Source organism: Acartia tonsa, chromosome 4, assembly GCF_053477335.1.
Source record: "Acartia tonsa isolate MP-2025a chromosome 4, ASM5347733v1, whole genome shotgun sequence".
NCBI classification, from domain to species: domain Eukaryota; kingdom Metazoa; phylum Arthropoda; class Copepoda; order Calanoida; family Acartiidae; genus Acartia; species Acartia tonsa.
Window position 1 is genome coordinate 29,823,876 of NC_137263.1, and position 24,349 is coordinate 29,848,224.

The 24,349-nt window shown below is 33.6% G+C and overlaps 4 protein-coding genes across 7 annotated transcripts in view; all 4 read left to right on the forward strand.

Annotated features, from left to right (window-relative positions):
• Window positions 1-1,944: 1,944 nt before the first annotated feature.
• On the forward strand, window positions 1,945-5,068 carry LOC145316718 (uncharacterized). The gene is made up of 4 exons (XM_080157428.1): window positions 1,945-2,077; window positions 2,602-2,667; window positions 3,218-3,488; window positions 4,326-5,068. Exons 2-4 carry the CDS (start codon window positions 2,637-2,639, stop codon window positions 4,549-4,551), a joined length of 528 nt encoding a protein of 175 aa, XP_080013554.1. The 5' UTR covers window positions 1,945-2,077; window positions 2,602-2,636; the 3' UTR covers window positions 4,552-5,068.
• On the forward strand, window positions 5,060-7,167 carry LOC145316703 (uncharacterized). Its single transcript, XM_080157404.1, has 2 exons — window positions 5,060-5,137; window positions 5,289-7,167. Exons 1-2 carry the CDS (start codon window positions 5,085-5,087, stop codon window positions 7,093-7,095), a joined length of 1,860 nt encoding a protein of 619 aa, XP_080013530.1. The 5' UTR covers window positions 5,060-5,084; the 3' UTR covers window positions 7,096-7,167.
• A 518-nt stretch (window positions 7,168-7,685) lies between these two features.
• Window positions 7,686-19,775, forward strand: LOC145316712 (ethylmalonyl-CoA decarboxylase-like). Of its 3 annotated transcripts, XM_080157420.1 has the most exons (8): window positions 7,686-7,773; window positions 11,060-11,129; window positions 16,210-16,270; window positions 16,433-16,564; window positions 17,244-17,443; window positions 17,595-17,741; window positions 18,712-18,823; window positions 19,341-19,775. In XM_080157420.1, the coding sequence occupies exons 4-8, from the start codon at window positions 16,441-16,443 to the stop codon at window positions 19,448-19,450; spliced, it is 693 nt and encodes a 230-aa protein (XP_080013546.1). In that variant the 5' UTR covers window positions 7,686-7,773; window positions 11,060-11,129; window positions 16,210-16,270; window positions 16,433-16,440; the 3' UTR covers window positions 19,451-19,775. The 3 variants fall into 3 exon arrangements, with proteins under 3 accessions (XP_080013546.1, XP_080013547.1, XP_080013545.1); XM_080157419.1 differs by lacking the exons at window positions 7,686-7,773; window positions 11,060-11,129 and adding an exon at window positions 15,825-15,966; XM_080157421.1 differs by lacking the exons at window positions 7,686-7,773; window positions 11,060-11,129; window positions 16,210-16,270 and adding an exon at window positions 15,824-15,966 and having other exon boundaries at window positions 16,436-16,564.
• LOC145316699 (KICSTOR complex protein SZT2-like) overlaps window positions 19,770-24,349 on the forward strand; it is a 31,366-nt gene continuing 26,786 nt past the window's right edge. For both annotated transcript variants that reach the window (XM_080157400.1, XM_080157401.1), the window contains exons 1-8: window positions 19,770-20,306; window positions 20,412-20,589; window positions 20,700-21,189; window positions 21,674-21,770; window positions 21,925-22,028; window positions 22,303-22,549; window positions 23,458-23,556; window positions 24,101-24,337. In XM_080157400.1, coding sequence (XP_080013526.1) covers window positions 19,789-20,306; window positions 20,412-20,589; window positions 20,700-21,189; window positions 21,674-21,770; window positions 21,925-22,028; window positions 22,303-22,549; window positions 23,458-23,556; window positions 24,101-24,337 — 1,970 coding nt within the window. In that variant the 5' untranslated portion in view covers window positions 19,770-19,788. The remainder of the gene's footprint in view (window positions 20,307-20,411; window positions 20,590-20,699; window positions 21,190-21,673; window positions 21,771-21,924; window positions 22,029-22,302; window positions 22,550-23,457; window positions 23,557-24,100; window positions 24,338-24,349) is intronic.

The window sequence follows — 24,349 nt, forward strand, 5'->3', positions numbered from 1 at the left end:
TTTTTTGGATAGGCCTCCAGGTTCCGGAGCTCCAGGCCTCCAGGTGGTCTCTGTACAGGTAAAAATGAAAAAAAAAAAAAAATTTTAAAGTTAAAAATCAACTTATAAAACAAAATATGCATATTTTTTCTTCATATATGTGAATAATATTAAAAAAGATGCATATTTTGTTTTATAAGTTGACCTGTAACTTTAAAAAAAAAAATTTTTTTTTTCAATTTTACCTGTACAGAGACCACCTGGAGGCCTGGAGCTCCGGAACCTGGAGGCCTATCCAAAAAATCTTAAATCTGGGGGAAATTCATCATATAAGAATGATTTTATCCCTAATAACCTATCCTCTCAGTCCAAAGATAAAGCCTATACTCACCGTTTACGCAAATGTGTCAGAACTTCCCCCCCCCCCCCTTGAATTTGTCTAAAGTAGCTAGGTAAGAAAAAAATATTTTCTTTTGTGCCTTCATTTGTTGATGAATTTTATCATGTATGAAATTAATAAATGTAAAATTATAGTTGTCATATATTTTCTGTAATGAGTATTTTGTAAATAATTTGACAAGTGATTAATTATAAGATGTTTGTATATTTTGCTTTTAATGTATTCTTTCAGAACACAATGAAAAATTTATAAATATTGAACATGTTAACTTGTTATCAAATTAGAGGATACTATAAAATGCCTGTCACTTCATTATCACAAATAAAATCAGATTTTTACACTTTAAAGGGGGCTCCATAGATCTAACTCCCTTCCTGATGAGCTTAAGTTACATAGATACTATGTGGGCCCGTGGGGGTTCAAAACTATCTTGAAGTAAGCTTTTTTTTGAAAACAAAATAATGCGATGCTATTAGAGGCTAGAACTAAAGCTGTAGGTAGCATTATAAACAATAACATGAAACTGTTCCTTTTTCATGCAGTCGGGTAATATGGACGGATCATAGCTGAAAAAACCAGAGTCAACTCTTTCTAATATTCTCTCTTGAAGTCTTAATAACAATTCTCTGTCACTCCACTTTAGATTTTCTTTTCCTGCTTCACGTTCTATCTAAATTAAAATATAAAAATTACAAAAATTGAAAGGGGAGAGACTATTCTTCATCCCCAATGATAATACACAAAATTACCCTGTAGATTACAATTAGTGGCTGAAACGTTTGGACACTCAACTAAATGAGCCTAACAATCAAAATTCAATAAGTCCTCAAGGTTGTCATTAGGGCGGGTTCATTTCACCCCTTTTTTAGATTTTACTGTTATCATAAGTTGCGGAAGTCATATTTAGGTATGTATATGCCCCATTAAAGTTTCAAAAATGACTTGGCTCTTATGGCTGCCGGCGCGCGGGGGGTATAAAAAGTGCCCACCCCCTTATAAAACCAAAAATTGATATTCCTTCAAACACAGGCATGTTGCATATCAAAATGACCGCATTGAAATGCTGAAATCTGAAAACTGTTTTGATAAATATTGCTCCTAGTTCGAATAAGATCTCATTAAGTACCTAAAAACAGCTGATTTAGTCAAAAATGTTCATTTTGGTAGGTTATTTGAAAATCATTTCAGACTGAATCAATAGTTTTCAAAACGGTTTTCAGAGTTGTAATCAGCATTTCAATGCGGTCATTTTGATATGCAACATGCCAATTTCAATTTTTGGTTTTATAAGTGGGCGGGCACATTTTATACCCCCCGCGGGCCCGTTGTTTTTGGATTAAAAAACCTCTTTCAAGTTTCACAGGGTTTTATAATGGCTCAGTAACCCTTGCCAATGTCTACTAATGTGAAATTCCAAAATCGACCCACCCTAGTTAAGTTATCATGCCAACGAATAAGAAAACGTTATTATAAAACTTTGGGAACTAGTGTAATAAACAGTCCATTGTCCCCTCCCTCCATAGATTATTATTTTTTTTCAGTGCAAGATTGAAAACCAAAGTTATGAATGTTACCACGAGCACTCCAAGCTGCATGCCTACACCTGTCAACATTGTAATAAACAGTTTAGAAGTGTACCTGACCTTAACAAACATCTGGACCTTCTACATTTACCCACGCAGTGTCCGGTCTGCCTTAAGGAATTTATTAATAAAAAATCCACGAAATAAAATAAAAATTACAAAATAGCGCAACTGCTTTATAACTATGATATTTGATTTACTGTATTCAATCTTTGATAAATACTTTGAAAACAAGGGGATTAGGTTTCGTTTAGGGATCTTAAGGGATAAGACAATGGCTGATAGATTGATGTACATCCCAAATGATGATACACAAAATTACCCTTTCTTTAGTCTGTAGATTAAAATTAGTGGTTGAAACGTTTGGACATTCATCTGAATAAAACAACCTATCAAAATTCATTAAAAGTCCCAAAAGTTGTTAAGCCAACGATTTAGAAAACGTTATTTTAAAACTTTTTGGACTAGTATAATAAACAGGCTAATGTCCTCCCACTTTCTGGGTTGGACCAGTTGTTAGTGAAAGCACCCATTTTTTTCCCCCAAATTTTTACTACGCTACTTTAAGCTTAATTTTCCTTTATCTTAATTTGTAATTTAAGTATAAAAATGGATTTATTATATAAGTATTATGTCAACAGATTTGTGCCCATAAACATAGACTGAGCAGTCACATGACTCAATCTCATACAAATAAATATTCAGGTTTTTATATAATAGATTTTTTATTTATATTTACCTACCTATGTAAATTTTTACTTTTGTATTAATTGTATTTATTTGAATAATCACAATATTTTTTTTATGAAACTCAACAAATTACCGTTTTTCATCCTATTGTATTAAGTACCTAGTATGTTTTTTTTTGTCTTTAGCTTAAGATTTTAATAGCAAGGTACGAAACCTATTGAGTTTTTTTTTCTATTTTATAAAAGTTTCACATAGACCCCAGGAAGGCCACAGGGGTGTATATTCTGCAAAATTGACACTGCTGAGGGGGGGGGGGCAATGAAAAATATATTGAGGGGTGGGGGTTAATGAAGAAATAACCAGTCTTGAAAAAATATGTGGGAGGAGGGAAAAATGAATAAATTAATAAATCTTGTGCAGAAAATACACCTCTGGAAGGCCATTTAGTTTTTGTTTAAGTCAACAGTCTTTTTTTCTGCTGTCTATACCTTTAACATATAGAGCTCCTAGATTGTAGGGTTGCAGCCGCTAGGGTATAATTGTATAAAAAATATTTCACATTTAGAACTTAAATGTACAAGATGTCAGTTCAAATCATTGTCTAAAATTCAAATGTTGAACCATTTCGAGACCAGCCACAAGCACAAGGATGTTCAGAGGGAGCAACAACCAATGAATTTAACAAATCAAAGACCCATCAAATCATACTCATGTCCTATATGCAGTAAATCATATGTGAATCAAGTTGTTCTAGAGAAGCACCTACGGACACATGGTGGTAATCAGTTTAGATGTTCTCTTTGCCAGTTCAAGACTTTGGATGCTTCTAATCTAAGGTATTTATGTATTATACTAGCGGCTACGCCCATAGAGGCCTCTAGGGACACATAAAATTGTTTCTTTTCAATCTATGATCAAATCAGCTATTAATTTACCAAAAATATTTTTTTTTCGCCGCTAGATAGTGTTAGTTATGTTTTTAGCTAATTACTCATATTATCCGCAGGGCGGATTTTTTTATATTTTTTTACTTTTGTCGATTTCTCTAGGGAGGGTGGTGGTACCCTCCCACAAAAAAGCTATAAACCTTCCCAGGACCTTTGGGGAGCTACCCTGTACAGGAAAACTACATCGGTTCAGTGGTTAGCGAGATACTTAGGTACAGGCAAACTAACAAATAGACCTTCAGTCATCCTGTTACTTTATGATAAGGATTGTTTTTAGTAACAAAACTAAACAAATATTCGTCTTTCTGTCTGTTCTTCTGTATGTCTAAAACATTTTGGGGTTAGGTATTGTGAATTTCTTGGCTCTTACAAACTCAAAGAAATTGTTCTGAAAAATCCATAAATCTTTCTTAATTAGATTTTATCTTTTATCATTGGGTTTTTATTTAGCTTATAAGTTTCAGAAAAATTATTTATCGCATCGTATTATAGACAACTTTCCGCAGGTATTAAAATGAAAGAAAAAAAATATTTAAAGTACCTAGGTATGAATTTAATGAATTTCATTTTAATATTCGTGAAAAATTTTCTGTAATACGATGCTATACATAATATCTAAGTATCGCTGAGAACCGGTTCTAATCTGTACTGATTAGGACAAAAATGTTTTTATTTCATTTTAAAAAGGTTTCAGTTTTGATGAAAACTTATGTTGTTAATATTTAGGGAGCATATGAGAATCCATATAAGTAACAAAGCTAAGAGAAACAAGGACAATCACAACCCTAAAACTCCATCTACTGCAAGAAGAAGAACAACAACAGCACAAGTGCTGCCTGAGATTAGAATAACCCAGACAGAAGTAATGAGAGAAGCTGATCAGGATATTGCTGATGAGTATACTGTAACTACTATTGAAGTGGAGGCTGAAAATGATGTCACAGAAAAGTGAGATCAGGCTTAACAAGAATAGTGGAAAACCCATATGTTTAAATTTTTATGTAAAATACTAAACAAGGATGGAAATATCCATCAGTAGCGAAGCTAAAATAAATCATGGAATGGACAAACTGACAAAATTCATATCTATAGCAGATGTTGAGTTGTCATAAATCACAAAGACCTTTTAAAAGTAAGGTTATGTTAGACAGACAGACAAAACAATATATAGGATAGATTCGCCTATATAACATGAATCTTCACTAAATATTTCAGGTGTCTATCTTTAAAACCAGCCGAGAAAATCACATTTCCTCCATTGCGTCACAGACAATTTGGCAGACACACGAAGGGAATTTAATTTAGAGTAGCTTTGCTTCTAAATATCTATATATCTAGGTACACAAATGAAATTGTTTTAGTTTAAATTATAGATTATTTTCTAAATACTTTCATATGTCTTACATTATTTGATGTTACATTACATTAAAAATATAAAATTTTATTTATTTGAGACTCTATTTTCAGAATTTTTGAAATGACTGAATGGTAAAGAAACATAGAGATCAAACAGATTTTACTACTATTGAATACTGTAGGTAATGTTGGTTTTATTTTAGAAGTTTTATCAAAAAATTAATCGATTATGATGCCCCCCTCCCCATTTACAGAGTTACAAAAATAAAGTGTTTAATAATTTTAGATGATATATCCAAAAAGTTTAATTAAATTATTTTATTTTCTTTTTAGATTTTCTGTCAGCATGAAGGAACTACATCAGAATGAAAACCAGCCTTCTGAAAAGGGTAACAAAGTTCCCAGGCTTGATCATGTTCATTTTGGAGATGGTATGTTTGGTCTCTTGCCCAATGATGTTTTAGAGCACTTACTTGTCAAATATCTCAGTCCTACTGATAAAAAGAATCTTAAACTTGCTTCTAAAACTTGTGAAAATCGTGTTATGACCCTGGATAGAAAGCACATGAGAAAATGGAAGATTGTAATAAATGATAAGAGAGAGGATTATCAAGATACAATTTTACCTTTGATGAAAGCTAAAATGAGACATGCAGCTTCTGGTAATCTTGAGAAGATTCAGCTTTCTCTTGTATTTGATCCTAATAGTATGAGTTATGGTGAAGAATACCTAGAAAGAATGCTAATGTATGCTGATATTCTTATCAATCACTGGAAAGATAATATTTCTAAGCTTGAAATGTGTGTTTGTGGCTCAGAATTCTTCATGCTTGATCCAACTATTAAGCTAAGCAACCTTAAAAGTCTTAGCCTCAATAAGTATTCTAATGTTTTTACTACAGCTTATACTGAACATGAGCTTATTGACTTTGGTTTAGAATCTGTATGTTCATTCTTTATTGAAAAGCATGCTGACACCCTGGAAAATCTTAAACTGGTTGGTATAGAAGTTCGAATCTCCAGAAAACTTTGTATCAAAACATTTGAATCACATGAAATAGATGTACTCTCTGTGTTGAAACATTGTAACACAACTCTAGAAAAATTGATATGGATGAGATCAGATACAAGAACTGAAATGGAGAATCCTGAATTTAAAGATTTGCAATTTCAATTGAAAGAATTGGAAACCAATCTTGAAAAAAACACCCTACAAGTGATAAAAACATGTAAAACGACTTTAGAGAAGTTGAAACTTTTCCATTGGAGAAATAATGACTTAGTAAAGGAACTTGAATCAGTTGGGCTAGAATTGAAACAGTTCGAAGCATACGGTTGCACAAAACCGTTGATTATATCCTTTTTGAAGGCCTCAAACTCAACTATTGAAGATCTTAAAATTCACACTGTTGATGACTATTTTGAAATCTACTCCTGCAGAGATATTGTCCTCGAAAAATTGAGAAAACTTTCTGTAACATTTACCTGTACATGGTTAGTTCACTTCCTAATACGATCAGCTAAAGACACGCTCACAGAATTAGACCTAGGTATCATTCAAAGCCTGGGGCTGAACACTCCTAAGTTGCCCAAATTGAAGATATTAAAATGTATGGGAATGCCCGCAGAATCTCTTTCCTCCCTAATGGAAGAAAACAAGGATTCCTTAGAGGAGTTAGACCTGAGTGAGATAGGAGATATTGATTATTTTAACTTAAATGTTCCTCAACTGTTTCTCAAGAAACTTCGTCTATACAGCCAAAACAGTGCCAGAGCAGCATCAATTCTAATTGAATTGTCATCATCAACTCTAAAAGAAGTAGAACTTCATCATATCCAAGTTGATAATGATGAAGATGGCATAATGAGTCCAGAAACTACACTCAGCTTGACAAGATTGGTGGCCAATATGATTAAACCTGAAATTGTATTCCAGATGTTGAGATCATCATCACTAACATTACGAGACTTGGAACTTGAATATATAGATCCTCCTACAGATGAACATATTCCTCACACTGATATGAATCTTAACCTTACAAGGCTGGTTGGAACTGAAGTTGCTGAAATTGTTGTGGACACCATCTTGAATTTACAGGAAAAACCCATCAATGTTTTACTGTTAAGATATAGAATATGACTGTCCTTGTCCAAAAAGTTTTTCATATATTTTTTTTATCTTTATACTCAATCATGAATATTTTTTTCAGAATTTTAAAAATGGTGGACACTGAAAATTTACATTTAGCCAGTAAACCAAAGACAAATATTAAAACAAAGAAAATCGCCAAAGTTGGAAGGAAAACAAAATTAAACTCCATTGCAAGCTTTACCATAGTTTATAAAAAGTTGGCTGCAGTGAAAGCTCCAACTGAAAGAAATGTTGATGTTGGCAAAACCTACACTCAGACAATGCAATGTGTGGGGATGGTGATGTTCTTCGTTATGTCAGGGATGCCGTTTATTTCAATTCATACTAGATTAGCTAAAGTGAATTATTTTCTATTTATATTAAAAGTTTAGTTTAGATCAGATATTTAAAAAAGTTTAGACAAAAAACTGATTTCTTTAAATATCTTTTTTTTTATTTTGAATTTAGTATGCAGTAGCAGCTACGTCTGTAGAGGCTTCTAGGGAAATTTGTGGTAGGGTAGTTGGGGGGGGGGGGGGGGGGGTGGATGGGTGTTGTGAGTCGATTGTACACTTGTAAGAATAAACACTTTTATGAAACAGGGATGAATATATAACAGAATTAGAAGAAGAAAATAAGAAATTAAGGTTAAAAGTCTGAGTACAACTCAACAGTATAAATTCTAAGGTAATATTTTGTTTTTAACCTTTTTTTGGAGCTACTTTATCCGCCTCTAGCCATAGGTTAAGGAGTTGGGGAAAAAGAAAATAGCCTAAAACCAAACTAAGTCATTCATAGGGCTTCCCTGAAAAATACAACCATTTAGGACCAGCATTTTCTGAGATATTTAACTTCAAACAAAAAGAACATTACTATTTGCAGACTGGCCAGAGTGTACGTTTTGTACGTTACGCATCGAATCTGTGTACGTTCTGGACGTTATTTTGATATGTGTACGTAACGTATTTTGAAATTTGTATTTTTGTACGTTTTACGTTTTTTTTTAAAATAATAAGAATCAAATATTAGCAGAAAAGTAATTTGTATGTTTTGTACGAAAATTTTTGCAAAAACAATAGGTGTATTATTTAAATAAATTCAATAATATCTTCAATTTTCATAGAACAAAAATATGTATGTTAATTATGCATATATGTTATTAGAACTTATATATATCCTATAGATATAGTTTAAACTATTGAACAGAAAGAGATATGCAGTTGACTAAATTCAAGTTTAAATGCATTTCATGCTACTACCCCTTTAATAGATTTTACGATAATTTTTTTCAAATTCTTTATATACTTGGGTAAATTTTCCGAGATATCATATGGTGCACAGTGTAGGATTAAGAAGTCTTATTTTTTGGTATCTTCAGTTTTTAAAGAATAAGAATCAAATATAAGTATAAAAGTATTTGTATATTTATTTGTATTTGTACAAAAAGTATTACAAAAATAGTATATTATCTATAATGCAAAGTAGAATGATGTCTGTCCGTCTGCTTGTCCGTCTGTATATCAGAAGCTTAATATCTCAGTAACCACTGAACCTATTGTGCTCTACTCTTCATGGAATATACCTAATAGTCCTGTGATGGTTTTTGCTATTTTCTTTGGGGGAGGGACACTTAAAGCTTTTCACTTTCTACTAGGATTAGAGGCTTCGTATCCCTCTTTTATAGAATCGTTTGTTGGAAATTTGTCAACAAAAAAATATAAAAAAAGATTGTGATTATTTTTTTCATTTAGGCTTCGCCCCAGGGTGCGGTGGGGGTTCCCCCACCCCGCTGATTTGCATTAGTTTACAAAAATAAATTGAGGGGTCGTTGATTTTTTTTTTTGGGGGGGGGGGTGGGTTTCCCACACTCTAATAAAATAGCCTAAAACTACCACAGGACTAGTAGATATATTCCCTGAAGTTTAGAATTTAGAACCCAATCTGTTCAGCGGTTACTAAGATCTTAAGCTTTAGACAGACAGGCATTGATTTACTTTGTATTAAAGACTAGTATTTTCTGAGATCTTTAGCAATAGACAAAATAACCCTATATCCTATTATATGTTTATCCTATAAATCCTTTTTTTTCTGTAACAAAGAATCTCGCTAACTGCTGAACCGACATGATCTTTGTGAGGTTGTAGGCTATTTTCTCTGTCCTTCCATATCCCTTCAAGAAACTGTATTCAAAATGGTAGAAAAATAGCCTAAAATTATCTCGGTAACTGTGTGAAGTAGTTATGAAAATCTTAAGCATCAGACAAAAAACTTACTACTTTATTTAATAGAATATACTTAGTACGTAATAACAGGATGTATGTCTCTCTGTCAGTTTATTTTTACCGAAGGTTCTCGCTAACCGCTAAACCGATATGGTTCTCTTTTACAGGGTAGCTTCTCATAGGTCCTGGGAGAGGGTACAACCACCCTCCCAAGAGAAACTACAACCCTTCCCCTATTTTTTCTTTCTTTTTAAAATTGAAATCAGAAATGGGGGTGGTCTACTCCCCCTTCCCTCACTAAAAAAATTATTAGCGAAGCTACTCTATAATCACTTTGTCAGTCCGTTATGCTATCGGAGAAACGTGATTTTCTCCTCTCCTGTTTTTTGATTGAATAAGTTCACATTCTACATATTTTCATTGAGATTTGCCTTTTGGTTAGGTGCTAGATCTATTCCTAGATTTTCTTTTTTTCATGGTTTTCTCGACTTCTATTCAAGATAGACGGCTGAAATTTTCAGGGAATAAATAAATTCACATTCTACATATTTTCAAAAAGTTTCTTTAAGGTTTGTCTATTTGTTGCAGTGCTAGATCGATTCCTAGATGTATAGGTTTTTGTGATTTTCACAACTCATATTCCTGATAGACGGTTGTAATTTTCAGGGATTGTATTAGTTTTCATTCTTAATACTTCCACTAAATTTCATTGAGATTTGCTTATTGGTTGGGGGGCTGAATTTATTCCTAGATTTTCACGTTATTATATATTTATAAAAGGTTTTGTGATTTATTTAAATAAGTTAAATGCTTATTTTTTACGACACTACTCTATAGTTAATATAGTTCCCAGATTTCCATCCATAACTTTTAAGGCTTCGCTACTTAAGGATGTCATCCTTGTTTTTTTACTTTTTATTTTTAAATAAAAAAATGGGTTTTTAAATTCAACTCCTCCCCCCCCCCCCTAATCAAGTTCCTCTAGAGGCCTCTAAGGGCGTAGTCGCTGGTCTTTATAATAGGATATACTTTGTACATAATAACAGGATGTCTGTTTGTTTGAACCAAAGAATCTCGCTAACCACGGAACCGATATGGTTCTCCTTAACAGGATAGCTTCTCATAGGTTTTTGGAAGTTTTATAACTATTTTGGGGAAGAGTATCACCATCCACCCTCCCAAGAGAAATTGACTTTAGAAAAAAAACTACCTCCTCCCCCCAAAAATGAATTTTAATTGCGATTTTAAGTTAATTTTTTTCCAGATGTCGATTTTAAGTTAATTTTTTTCCAGATTTCTATAAATAACTTTTGAGCTTCGCTACTTATGTATGTTGTCATCCATGTTTTTTTTTATTGAATTCAACTCTCCCCTCCTCAAGTGCCCCTAGAGGCCTTTAGGAGCGTAGACGCTAGTTCTTTTGAATAGAGTAATAGGATATCTTGTGTCTGTCAGTTCGCTATGGTTCTCCTTTACAGGTAGCTGCTAGTAGACTTAAATGTATTGATAATAGGTAACTAGGAAATTATTTAACTTATTTTTATTAGGAATGTACGTTTTTTTGTACGTTTTTTTACTTTTTTTATGTACGTAACGTATTTTTTGTGTACGTTATGTACGTTTTTTATTTTCTAAATTGGCTGGCCAGTCTGTATTTGTGTATTATAGGATAGGATTAAAGAAATTCCTATTACGTTGAAATATTTGAACTTTGTATTTTAAAGATGATAATTTTTCTACTGTTTATTAAGGAAAAACATATTAAAGCTGCTCAGAATGAGAAGAAAATTTAATTTTGAAAAATGAATTAAGAACGCTAAGGTAATGAGAATAAATATTGGCGTTTACCCTTTGAGTGCATTGTCGAGCAAAGAACCCCTAATTTGCAAAATAAATTGAAAATAAAGAGGAAATTTTTTTTTTATTTATTACTGTACACGTGTTAAGTTATATTGAAAACTGGGTAACCTCAACGGGTTAGCTTATTGCACAGTTAGGTTATGTTGAAAACTGGATATCCTCACAGGGTTAGGGCACTGCAGAGTTAGCCCCCGCCCCAAAGGGATTAGGTAAGGAAAAAAAAAAGTTTAAAAATTGCCACTTCGAGGGAAAGCACCTAAATTTCTCCTTGCTTATTTCTTCGGATTAATCTCGTCAAAGATTTCGTTTTAATTTTGGGAGAGTCATTGTTAATGGGAGGGTAGAGATATAGAAAATAGTTAAAAACCTTCCCTGGACCTATAAGAAGCTTCACTGTAAAGGACAACCATATCGGTTCATCCGTCAGCGATATCCTTCACTACAGACAAACAAAACTTAAAGCTGAGCTGCAGCTGCAGCTGTTCCCCAGCTGCCATATGGATGGGCCGCCACTATTTTTGGTAGCATTTTTAAGCTCAGCACCCATAAAATCCTCTCCCTAGACACGTCACAAGCCCTATCTACTCATTCTACTCTTGGCCGCTCGCAGCTGAGCTGAAGCTATTACTCAGCTGCCATATGGATTGGCCACCACTATTTTTGGTAGCATTTTTGAGCTCAGCACCCATAAAAAAACCTAACCCTGGACCCGTCACAAGCCCTATGTACTCATTCTACTCTTGGCCTCTCCCAGCTGAGCTGCGACCGTTACCCAGCTGCCATATGGATGGGCCGCCACTATTTTTAGTAGTATTTTTGAGCTCAGCTCAGCACCCATAAAAACCTACCCCTTGACATGTCACAAGCCATATCTACTCCTCATCCTCTTAGCCGCTCCCAGCCGTTTTCAACCGGTTCTAGCCGTTTAGCATCTGGTACTAGAAATTTAAAAAATGGTTATTACTATTATTTACCATGAATTAAACAAAAAATATGTTTTAATAAGTTGATTCCTACGTAATTAATGATGAATTTGCCCTGAAAATAGGCAAAGAACGGCTGAGTTGCCAACTGCCAGCCGTTGCTTTTCAACTTTTTGTTCGATTTAGGGAAATGAATTTTACCTTTTGAATTTTCACCATCTCTGGAAAAAATAATATTTTGCAGTGTTACATTGATACAATGAAGTTTCTTTAGGGTAGCGTGGGGTTATTACGGTAGGGGGGGGGGGTACAATTCCGGTCACCCCTAAACGTTTGCGAGAGATCTTCAGAAAAGCAAAGTTATAGTTTATTGCCTATACTTTCATTTGTTACTTCAGCAAATTTTTTGTCAGATCACCCCTTCTATGATTTTTTTGCCCTCAAAAATGGACCAAAAAATTTCAAAATAGACTGTGTTAAACCTCAAATTGTAAAAAAAAATGTCCCAGCGTCCTCAGTGTTTTTGTAAATAAAAACTATGGCCTTCAGTTATCGTTTGCAATTGGAGGCGTTGTTCTAACTTGATATTTTCATAATTTTTTTCCATTTTTAAAAAAAGTGGGGATATTCCGGTCAGCATTTTACTCGTATAAGAGGGTGTTTTCGATTTTTGCGTTTTTTTTATAGGAAATCGGCTAGAATTGAGCTAAAAAGGTGTTAAAGGTGTCTAAAGAAAGCTCTTTGCATGCCCTAACAAAAACTCTACAGGATATGGGTTCTTACTCCAAGATTTATAGTAAATATTCAAGATTTTGTATTTTTCAAAATTCCTGTTGCGTAACATGTGTTGAAATATTAGAGTTACACCCCATATCATTTCGAGTTTATTGTCAGGCATATAAGTCTGCACCTTTAGACACCTTAACCACCCTTGTAGGTCAATCCTAGCCATTTTGAGACAAGATAAAATGTATCAAAAACTGCTGTCAAAACTGGCAGGATTTTTAAAACTAAAAAAGTTTTGTTAAAAAATCACTTTTTCAAAAAAACTCCAAGACCTGCGAATCTGAAATTGCCTCTAATTTATGTATATTGTATAAAGCTTAAAAAAACATAATCATATAATAAAAATTATGATTATAAAAAAAAGTTTGCATGAAAAAAAATTATGTTTATTTTTGCGATTCGACCAACTTTTTTCAAGTAGGTAAAAAGTGGTCAAAAAATTGTCCGATCTGCATGAGACCAATACAGTTAGAAAGCCAATGACCTAAATTTACCATTAATAGTTTATAATGTTAATTAAAATTATTTCCAAAGACAAGTGACCGGAATTACCCCACGAGTGGGGTAATTCGGGTATAGGCCACCCGCCGCTCTTTAGATCGATTTTTGACCAACTTCTAGTTGCGAGATCTTAATGGGACCAAGACAGGCATCATCCTCATTGCCATATCATTCATTAGCGATCAAAATACCTGGGAAAAGTTTTTTGGAAGTATGTTTTTTTGAAGTAAAAGAAAACAATTGACCGGAATAACCCCATGCTACCATACCTTTTTGTATTCATAATATTACATGATATATTAGGAAACTGGGGTTTTAGAATTTTTTTTTTACTTTTTTCATCCATTATATTGTTGTTTTTAAAAAAAAAATTAGGTATATAATTTTCTTAATATTCTTACAAGAAATTTTGGCTAGGTATAATTTTCAGTTTTTTAAGGTTTTCACCAAAAACCGGGCCCCGTAACATACCAAACCATTTATTATTCTTAATATACAGGTATAATGTTATAGTTTGATGTTTAGTTTAGGTTGTTACGGGGCACGGTTTATTTCAAATTTTAACTTTAACTTTAGAGGGTAAACTCTAAAAATACAATAGATGAAGAAAATTTTTTTAATTTTTTTTCTTTTAATTTTAATTTCTAATGCAATTCAACTTATTTTTTCTCAATAACATAATATCATTAATGTTTAAATTTGTGTGTTTGTTATGTAAGATATCTAAAACAGATTTTCTAACAATAATTTGATTTTTGTTAATCTAGTAGGTATAATGTCAATAAAAATGTCTTGTTACATTTATCAAGTCAAGGGCCAAGGCAATGCCAATACTTTAGTAACGTGGCCTTTTTTAACGTCTCTAGAATAATTACGTTTTACACAAAAATAAAACTAGCAAACGCATAACCCTTTGTGCTATAGCCGCGAGTTCCAGCTAGACTAATGATTATGGAATATACGTGGTTATTATGACAGGGAAAAAATTGTCGTCAATTTAGTTAGATAACATGGAACTCGTTTATTGGTCAGTTTATTTATCGTTAGGAGAGGGGATTGGGTAAAGGAGGGGGATGGGGGGTATCGTTATTTTAGTCCGCTGGGGAATAGTCCCTTTCGTGACATCGCACCTTAAGGGGCGATTTGTCGTATTTTTAAAATGGCTTTCTATAGGTTATTTTAGGTTAGGTTAGGTTATATCGGGTTAGGTGATTGCCCCACAAGGTTAGGTAATTGGCCCCGCAGGGTTAGAGCCCCCCGCAGGGGCTAGAAATAGGAGAAAACCTACTGTGAAAAATACGAAGAATCGCACCTTAAGGTGCGATGTCACGAAAGGGACTATACCCGTCCGCTGTGAGTTTCCCTTTATTTAACAATATTAAAATCTGGTGTAACATTCAAATAATAATAAATCCATTGCTGGACTAAAAACCAACTGGAAATTTTTTTCATCAAAGATATTGCAGCTAAAGAACAATGCCTCCGACTTTTCAGTCATCGAATGTAAAGGGTTAATACAATGGATGATTATTTGATAATGATATTTATCTCTAATAATGATAAACAAAATTATCCCTTTTATTATTGGTAAAATAAATTAGAACCAACCAATCAATTTTAATAAAAAGTACCGAAAGTTTTTTTTGAGCCAACAAACAAAATAACGTGTTTATAAAACTTTGGGTACCAGTGTAATTTACGGTCGTATGTCCCCTTCCTCATTCCATGCTGTATGAAACTTTCTTTTGGAGGCCAAAAAGATTGTCTTCAAGTAACATATCCCTGTGTATTTATTTCGTGATTAGAAGCAACGACTTGGGTTACCACAAAAACAACATTTTTTTGGATAAATTCCTTACTAATAAAATAATTTTTGCCAGTAACCTATCCTTGTTTTTTTATTACTAGATTACATTAAGTATTATTAATTATCTAAGAGAAAATAACTTTGTAAAAAAAGGGTGAAGAAACTTCAATTAGTTGTATCAAATGTATTTTGCACAAAGTTTGGTGATGAAGCATTTACCTTTATATAATCATTTCTACAGTAATACCTTTATATTAATGCTTTTTAAAATTTTGAAAATGATTTATTTTTGCTTTAAAACATCGAATTTAGGCTCTCTACGACTTAAGAAAAAATATGAAGTTTTAGCTAAGTTTCAAAGTATTTTCTAGACCAGTTGGCTTTTGTTTTCTTCTCTAGATGCATATACGATTTGTATTGGGTAATAATAAGGTGCACACTTTTTATTTGAACGATTCTATCAACTATAAGCTGATAAAATTGACTTTAAGTAGAGATAGGTTAAATGTCCACCAAAAGGCCAAAATAGACCACTGTGTAGTGTACTTCAATAAATTTAGTGAGAGAGATTTTGTAAAAAATTTGACAAGTGATTTATTATAAGATGTTTGTATATTTTGCTTTTAATGTATTCTTTCAGAACACAATGAAAAATTTAAAAATATTGAACATGTTAACTTGTTATCAAAAAAGAGGATACTATAAAATGCCTGTCACTTCATTATCACAAATAAAATCAGATTTTCAGAACTTTAAAGGGGGCTCTATAGATCTAAGTAAAGTAAGTTATATATCTTTTTTTAGTAATTCTATATTCACTGAAATACTATTTACTATGTCTGTCCGTCAGTCCTTAATACTATGGGGTAAATGTGATTAACTAAAGTTATATTAAGTACCTACTCAATGACTCAAAAGTTAGAATGTTTTTGTACTAGAAACAGGTGATATAAACTTCAAACTTGAGATGTCAAACTTATCATCCGACAAAATTACGGTCCGAAATTAAAACTAAAAATTTTAGGATTCTGAAACAGGTATTGCACGACTGAAAATAAACCACCCCGAGAAATGTAATGCTTTAACAGGAACTTCAAGTTACTTCACTCAAATTAACCAAAAAATTTAAGTTTAAAGTAAAAAAACAGCAATAATTTCTACTTGTGAAACACAACTACCTACCTACCATATTTTTCTAGGCTTTTTTTTTACAATTTGAATACAAATAAACTTGACTGTCTAATGTCCAGGATCAATGATGTGTGATCTACATAACGCTTTGGAGGACTTAGAGTGCTGGAAGGAGGGAAAAGGATTGTTGTTGCACTCAGAGCACTGTACAAAGAACTATTTTTGCTCTGGAGGCCATTTAGAAACAGGTATACTAAACTTAAATGTAATACGCTATAGAAACTTTAGGTTTAACATAGCAAACATTAATAAGAATGACTTTATGATAGCTTTTATACTTTTGTAATTAACATATGCTAAAACAGATGGCATGTTGGAGGTGGTCATGCACAATCTATGGGTTAATGAATAGGGCTACTATTTATTATGCCATATCTTTATTTTACTAAACCCGTATGGCTTACACCCATGTTATATCAGCTAGGTAGTTTAACAATCCACAAAAAAAGATTACCATTCAAACTTTGCTACTAGTATACTTTAACCCGCGACTGTGGCTCAACACTTAGCGCATCCGCTCGTCGTCGGGAAGGTGATAGGTTCGAATCTCGGTCTGACACCGCGTCATAACTAAAGACATGAAAAATGGTTCCCACTGCTACTATGTCAGATGCGCGATGTTAATAGTTGAGTGATGGGAATGCCTTGGGTTAAAACATGCGCAACTCGTTACCATGCACAGTTTGGACTTCTCAGACAAAGGTCGTGCATCTCAGAGAGTTGGTTGTCTGATGGGCGAATGGACGCTTTACACCGCAATCATAAGCGGAGTATGTTTCAAGGTGCGTGGAGAGAGGTCTAGTACCCGAAGCAACACCAATCCCCCTAGAGTCTTAAGTGTTACTAGTATACTTTAAATAAATTTAGTGAGAGAGATTAGCAGCCATGAAAAAGGATTCCAGATGTCAACCTTGATGTCAGACTGTGCTAAAAGGTTAAGAAACCTGCCTATGTTAACTGTGTGTCTGCTGGAGGGTCCAGCTCTGGGTGGTGGAGCTGAATTGACAACCTTGACTGACCTGCGCCTCGCTACTCAGGATAGCTGGGTTGCTTTTGTGCAGTGCAAGGTAGGGGATCACATCATATAAAAAAAATTTATGCTTCTATCAGATGTTGATTTTGATACATAAAACCTCATATACTCTAATCGCCGCATTTTCAAGATTATGTCAATAAGTTATACAATATTGACATAAGTTACCTTTTTGTTTGTTCCAGATGGGTGTTACAACAGGTTGGGGAGGTGGACTATCTTTGGTCAGGGCTGTTGGATATTCCAGAGCTATTGATCTTCTATTGTCTGGTAGAAAATTAGACTTCAATGAAGGAATCAACATTGGATATTTCAGTGAGAAAGTCAGCAAGGTAATTTTTAATGTTTTATCATATTCTTTCATAAGGGGGGGGGGGGGGGCCCGGGGGTAATGCAACCATCTCGTAATCAATGTATAAATGGCACTTAGAATTCGAATTTTGATCTAAAATTCTGCATGAGTAATCCTTGGTAGATCTATTTTCCCTAAATCGAACAAAAAAGTTGAAAAAGTAACGGCTAACGGCTCAGCCGTTTAGCCGTTTTTTGGCTATTTTTAGGGCAAATATCTGTCATAAATTACGTAGGAATCAACTTTTTGAACTTTTTCGCTTTAAATCATGTGAAATGATACAAAAACAACATTTTCAGATTTCTAGTACCAGCAACTATCGGCTAGAACCGTTTGAAAACATTTTGGAGCAGAAAATAGTATTATGTGGAGATAGGTTTCGTGATGATTTGCATTGAAAATAGCCCAAAAAATGGCTAAACTGCTGAGCCGCCAGCTGTTAGCCGTTATTTTTCCAACTTTTTGTTCGATTTAGGGAAAATAGACCTACCAAGGATTACTCATGCAGAATTTTAGATCAAAATTCGAATTCTAAGTGCCATTTATACATTGATTACGAGATGGTTGCACAACCCCCCCCCCCCCCCCCCCCTTAAATAATCTAACTTGTCCGAAACTATTTGCTGTGACATTAGTAGATAAATTACTTTATTTATGCATTGATTTTATAAATTTTAAAACCAAAATTGCCTTAAACGAAACCAAAAAATGTCATAGGTACTTAGTTAGGTAATGGTGTTAAATGATGTTGAATTGAACTTTAAAAATATAATTCAGGGAGGGAGGGGAAATTGAACTGTAAATTATATCAAAAGTGTATAACCAAGATATCATATTTGTTAGCTTACAAACTTTTGGCATAATTTCAATCTACAGAAGTAGTAATTTTATCGTCTATTGCCTTATCCATTAATAACCCTGATAAAGTTATGCTATTAAAAAAATTAAAGGAAAAAAGTTTACAAGATGCTGATGAGTGGATTCTGAAGAGAGTTGAACATTGTGATCCTCTCCTCATAAAAAATACAAAAGCAATACTCAGACAAGAGATTGAAATTCCAGGTTTAATTTTGTTGTGCTTTTCTTTAATAATCTATAGAGGGGTTTTAAAAGAGAGTTTATTAAGTGTGTTTGTAGCAATACTAAGCTATGAAAAATTGTTATAACAAAGAAAAGCTTGAAAAGAGGTTTTATGGGTTACGTATTGCCACATTAAGCAAAGGAAAGGGAATCGCAATGTAGGCATCTTTTCGTGTACAGTTAAATGATAAATTTTAAGTTAATACCAGTTTTTGGACCCTAAGCATGATGATTCATTTTATGATTTCTATTTTACTTTTCGTGCAAAATTGTCTATAATACACAATAGGAACATCAGGTTTTTTCAATATGACTCATAACCGATGTGGATAATCGGATTCTAAGTCATACTGGAAATTACAATTTCATATGATTTACCACTCCCCTCCACTCTAATGTTAGTATTAATAATTTTTAATGCTCAAAACTTGGCTGCCCTTGTGAACTTTTATACACAATATGATTTTTAGAGATTATTTATGAACTTATTATTTTTTAGATGAACTTAAAGAAGTAGCAGAAAACGAGTATTCTGCCAGGTTATTCGCAGAACTATGGCATGGCCCTTCACATAAGAATGCATTAAACAAGAATCCAAAGCATAGATGAAATATTATAGCATAAGCTGTTACAGAAATATTATATCAGGGAGAGAGATATAGCACATGAAGAAAAACTATTTTCTCCCTTATCTAATATGTTCCTTTCTGATATTTGGCTTATTTTCTGAATTAGACTCTAAAACACTGGAAACGTTGAAGGCAAAACAGTTTTTCTTTTGGTTTCTTATTCCCCCTGAAGTATAGATTAATTATGTGGTGCTAAATATGGAACCTGTGATATATGTAAACAAAATTGTAAATAGTACTAAGATAATATTGTTAATTTTATTTTAATATAATAATTAGGTAATATGTTATCTTTCTATTGTAGATAATTATGTTAAAATGAGTGATAAAGAAGATATAGACTCTAAAAGAGAAGATGAGGGTGGAGGTGAAGATGCTCCATCTCCTGAAGATACTCGGGAGCAGATTGATATAACTGAAATAGAAACAGTGTCCAGTCTTGCTAGTATAGAAACTGGCCATCATGTAGACATTTCCCAAATAGTTGAACAGGAACCATCTCCTGAAACTGATTTTATCCCCGAAGAAATTGCTAGTCTTGAGGAAAGTCAAGAAAATTTAGCTGAAGGCAATTTTAATATGAAGAAGCCTCTTGAAGACCCTGAAGACCTCCAGAACTTGGAAAGACCAGGATCCTCCATTGCATCATCCGACAACCAAACCTGGTTTGAGTCCGAGCATATCAGAGATGTGTCAGAGGTCACATATCTTGAGGTGGATGAAAATACGGCCACTTACGATGATGACTTCAGTAAGGATATTGAGAAATCCAAGGAGGATGGAACGGAAATATTGATTGCAGATAAAATATATTTACTGATGGAGAAAGAATATAGGTAAGATTAAACTCTACATATAATACATGATAAATACGAATTTAAATAATAAATCTAATATAGTTTGCCAACAATTAAATCACAATAAATTTATATTTTTTGCAGACTTTCACGGAGCACACGAGCATTGTGGTTCTTCTCCAAGATGGACGAGATTATCACCGTGCAAAACCGAGCAGACTTGTCCCAGTTTACTGGTGGACTGGATGTAATTTCTGTGATGCCACAGGATCCTGTTCCTAGTGAGTGGGACTGGGATACTGGACATCTTTACAAATATAAGGTAAAGATTAGCGATCCAAGTTTTTTCTGTTTGAGAATTAAGTACTTAAATGCACCATACCTAGTCTAACATATATTTTAAGAAATTTTAATGCATGTTTATATTAAAAGGTGACCTCGAGTACAATGGTGACTTTTCTCTCACGACAGTACAAGTTTGTCTACATACTAGACTTCAGTCCGTCTGCTGCCAACTCTGATATTAAGAAAAATTGCATCCTGTTGGAACAAAAACTAAAAGCACTTCGACGATCGTTGGCAGGCGTGATTCGTCCTTTTACTGTTCCTGGATCTCAGGTGTTATTCACACCCGATATTTATGTGACAGTCATTGCGTGGACACCATTCCTGTGCCCTGGGGCCCAGTCGGTGCTGCATCAGGGCTGTTTGGTCACCCCACACAACTTGGAACATTTTCTTGACGTGGTGGCCAAAGGATTAAATGAACTGGAGAATAGAATAGCGCGTATAGCCTCGTTTGTTATTGATGAGTTGGAGCAGAACAGGCTGCAGGCTGAGAGGATTGTTGGTGATCTGTTTGAAGAGAGTGATGACGGGGCTTCTGAAGTTCCAAATGTTCCTATGGCTGCTCCAGATACAGGTATATATATTAGGGTTGGCAATCCGAATCCGGGATCCGGAATCCGCCCAATTTTTGGCCAATTTTGGAATCCGTTTTTTAATAGCGGATTTAGTTTCTTAATTGGTAGGCTAAAATTAGCGTCTTGAGTTTTTTCTTTCAACTCCCCCTTTTTGAAGGCAAAGATTAACATTATTATATATAACATCTTTTAAAATCTAGTTCGAAATTGAATTAAAGTGAACACCAAGAACATTTATTTTTAGGACATATGAAGCACTTAAATTTTTTTATTTTTAAAAAAAGCCTTTTAAAATATTGCTAGAATCCGGAATCCAAAAAAAACTAATATTAAAAGTTTAGTGAATAGATTTATTTACTTCCTAAAGTACTACACGATCTTTTCAATATATTTTTATAAGGAAGCACAGTAAGGGATTTTACCCCAAGAAGACATATTTTGACTCCTTATCACTTAACTGTTATATTGATGTTGAATGTTTAGGTTTCATGCACATGATACAGACAGGCATGTTGTCTCTCCAGCTTCTACCAGACAACTCATCTGCCAGCATTCTTGTTATCACTGATGGAGTTCTCAGGTAAAACAGTAAATAACATACTTACGAGTAACCTGTTAAAAACTAAAGGGAGCGTTTTTTTTCTAGGCGCGGCTTGTAGAGTTACTCAACTTTAAAAATGAAATGACAAGAAAGTAAAGCCAATCATTACCTATCATTTATTATTTTAATTTAGTGTGCCAGATATAAATCACTTGGATAACTTGTTGAGCCAGTTGAGGAATAAGAGCATTTGTCTTTCTTTCCTGGAGGTCTCCTCTTCTTACCATCCCCATGCAGGTACACAAATTCAAAATAGATAGGTATTAGGTAGTTCAACTATTTGATGAATCTATAGGCTATTTGGTTAATGCATTATTGTGACTTAAAATATATTTTAAAAACCATATTGTTAGAAACCTTTTAGGTTATTTTTTTACAAATGTATGCCAAACTATACATAGAGTGTAAACAGTTAATAAGAAAAACTGTTGATATTCAGTTTGGCGTTAGTTTGATTTCCTAAATCCTGGTAAACAATGCAAAGTTAACATTAATTAAATTTTCTTTCTAGGGTTTGGCTATTGTCCTTACAACGAAGTGATGGCCTTTATGTCGTTAGCCACCTCGGGAGCTTATCTTCCCAGAGTCCCTGAAATTTTGATTGAGCCTACGGAACCCTACCTGTACGAGATGAACCAGTACCATGAGGCCTTCCTGGCTTGGAGCTTCCGGAAGTGCCTAGATGGAATTGAGCTGAAGGCCCCCATGGTAGAAACTGATAAAAACCTTTGGAGAAAAGGAAGATATACTGAAATTAAGTAAGTTCTAGTAATTTAATACTTCAATGATCTTTTTTTTTATTTTTTCATTTGAGTTTATAAGTAGGTATGAAAGATTTGTTATAGGTTTTTTTTAGAAGGCATGAATAATACACTGACTCAGAATTATTACTTTTTAAAAAATTCAATGGGCGCGCTATTCCAACCCATTTCTTTTATGATATAATGGCCATTGATACCAAAAAAAGTGATCTGGTAGCTTTTTTCAGCAATATGTCAAATTTGATTTTCATAAAAAAAAGGGGAAGGGTTTTACAAACATTGACCCTAGCAAAAGTGATCCTCAAAAGACTGACAATTTTTGGCCATTTTAGCAAAATTGACAGTTATTTGAGTATAACTTTTGCTAGGGTCAATGTTTTTAAAAATCGTTTTTTAATCCTTAAAGTACTCTTCAAGACGAATTCAGGAAGATAAAGCCATACTTTGAAAGAAAAAAAATTCCCCCTCTGGGGGGGACCTTTCCCCCTTTTTTTTATGAAAATCGAGATTGACATATTGCTGAAAAAGCTACCAAAACACTTTTTTTGCTATCAATAGCCATTATATCATAATAGAAATGGGTTAAAATTACGCGCAAAAATTTTTTACATTTTGAGTCGGTCTAATGAATACCTAAGGTTTAACCTAAAAGCAAATAAAATCAAAATAATATTGGTTGAGGGTTATACACCATATAACTGAAATGCCTCACTAAAAAGTCCTCTCGTTAAATGAAATCTTATGTATATTATAGTGTCTTCATAATATTCTCTTTTTTAGAGTTAAGGGGGGGGGGGGGGGTATGCGTTAGAAATATATATCCTATTTGCAAATATTGTCCCTGTAAGTATAACCTAAGATAAGTTTTGTTTTTGTAAATAAATAATTATACCTATTTGTGTAAGGAATCCTCACTTTGTAGCAGTGGCAGAGGAGGGGCTGATTTGCAAGAAAAGACTTGAAATGACAGTGAATACAAACCTAACTTCAGTTCTATCTTGCAGGTATGATAATCTATGTGTTTGTTCCCAAATATCACTGATCAATAGGGATATATTTGTAAAATAAAATGCCATTATTTGACTTTACATATGACTTTTTAGTTTTTGTATATAAAACAAAATTACCAGCGCTTGAAAATTAATTTCCCTCCACTATGGACATAATATAATGACTTTAAAAAAAAACAATCATAAAGTTATTATAATTTTTTTAACATTGTAACGAGACACAACCCAATCTTTCCCGATTTTGTATAATTTTTGAGGAACACGATTCCAGTGACGTCATATTTTTCTTTCCCGAAAAAGGGAAGGGGGGAAGAAAAAAAGAGATGAGAGAAAAGGGGATTTCCCCATCTCTTTTGAAGAGATTTTCTTCCCCCCCTTCCCTTTTTCAGGAAAGAAAAATATGATGTCACTGGAATCGTGTTCCTCAAAAATTATACAAAATCGGGAAAGATTGGGTTGTGTCTTGTAACGAACTTCCTCAAGGTGCACTAGTCGGATCATAAATTAAAGAAAAACTACTTTAACAAATTTTCTTTAGGTTACGAGAAGGTTACACAGTGAATACAGTTCGTGTTATGGATAATGAGATCAGGGTGAAGCTGACCATGCCCTGGAAGTACCACACATTCATCCACTACACAGTGTTCTCAGTGTGGCCCAGCAACAACAAGCCAGACTCATACAAGTGTAGGGTGGAAGTGTCGGTGGAGGGACCTTATGATATTATCTATGATATTATTTGTCAAACAAATAAAAACTTTTCTAGCTTCTACAGGTTAGTTCAAAC

Excerpts from the sequence above, each read along its gene's own strand:
- LOC145316718 (XM_080157428.1), top strand. The coding sequence starts at position 2,637 with ATGACTCAATCTCATACAAATAAATATTCAG. Across the intron at positions 2,668-3,217 it reads TCATACAAATAAATATTCAG|AACTTAAATGTACAAGATGT; the intron begins GTTTTTATATAA and ends TTTCACATTTAG. Across the intron at positions 3,489-4,325 it reads TTGGATGCTTCTAATCTAAG|GGAGCATATGAGAATCCATA; the intron begins GTATTTATGTAT and ends GTTAATATTTAG.
- LOC145316703 (XM_080157404.1), top strand. The coding sequence starts at position 5,085 with ATGGTAAAGAAACATAGAGATCAAACAGATTTTACTACTATTGAATAC. Across the intron at positions 5,138-5,288 it reads ACTACTATTGAATACTGTAG|ATTTTCTGTCAGCATGAAGG; the intron begins GTAATGTTGGTT and ends TTTTCTTTTTAG.
- LOC145316712 (XM_080157419.1), top strand. The coding sequence starts at position 15,832 with ATGAAAAATTTAAAAATATTGAACATGTTAACTTGTTATCAAAAAAGA. Across the intron at positions 16,271-16,432 it reads CGAGAAATGTAATGCTTTAA|CAGGATCAATGATGTGTGAT; the intron begins CAGGAACTTCAA and ends CTGTCTAATGTC. Across the intron at positions 16,565-17,243 it reads TGGAGGCCATTTAGAAACAG|TGAGAGAGATTAGCAGCCAT; the intron begins GTATACTAAACT and ends AAATAAATTTAG.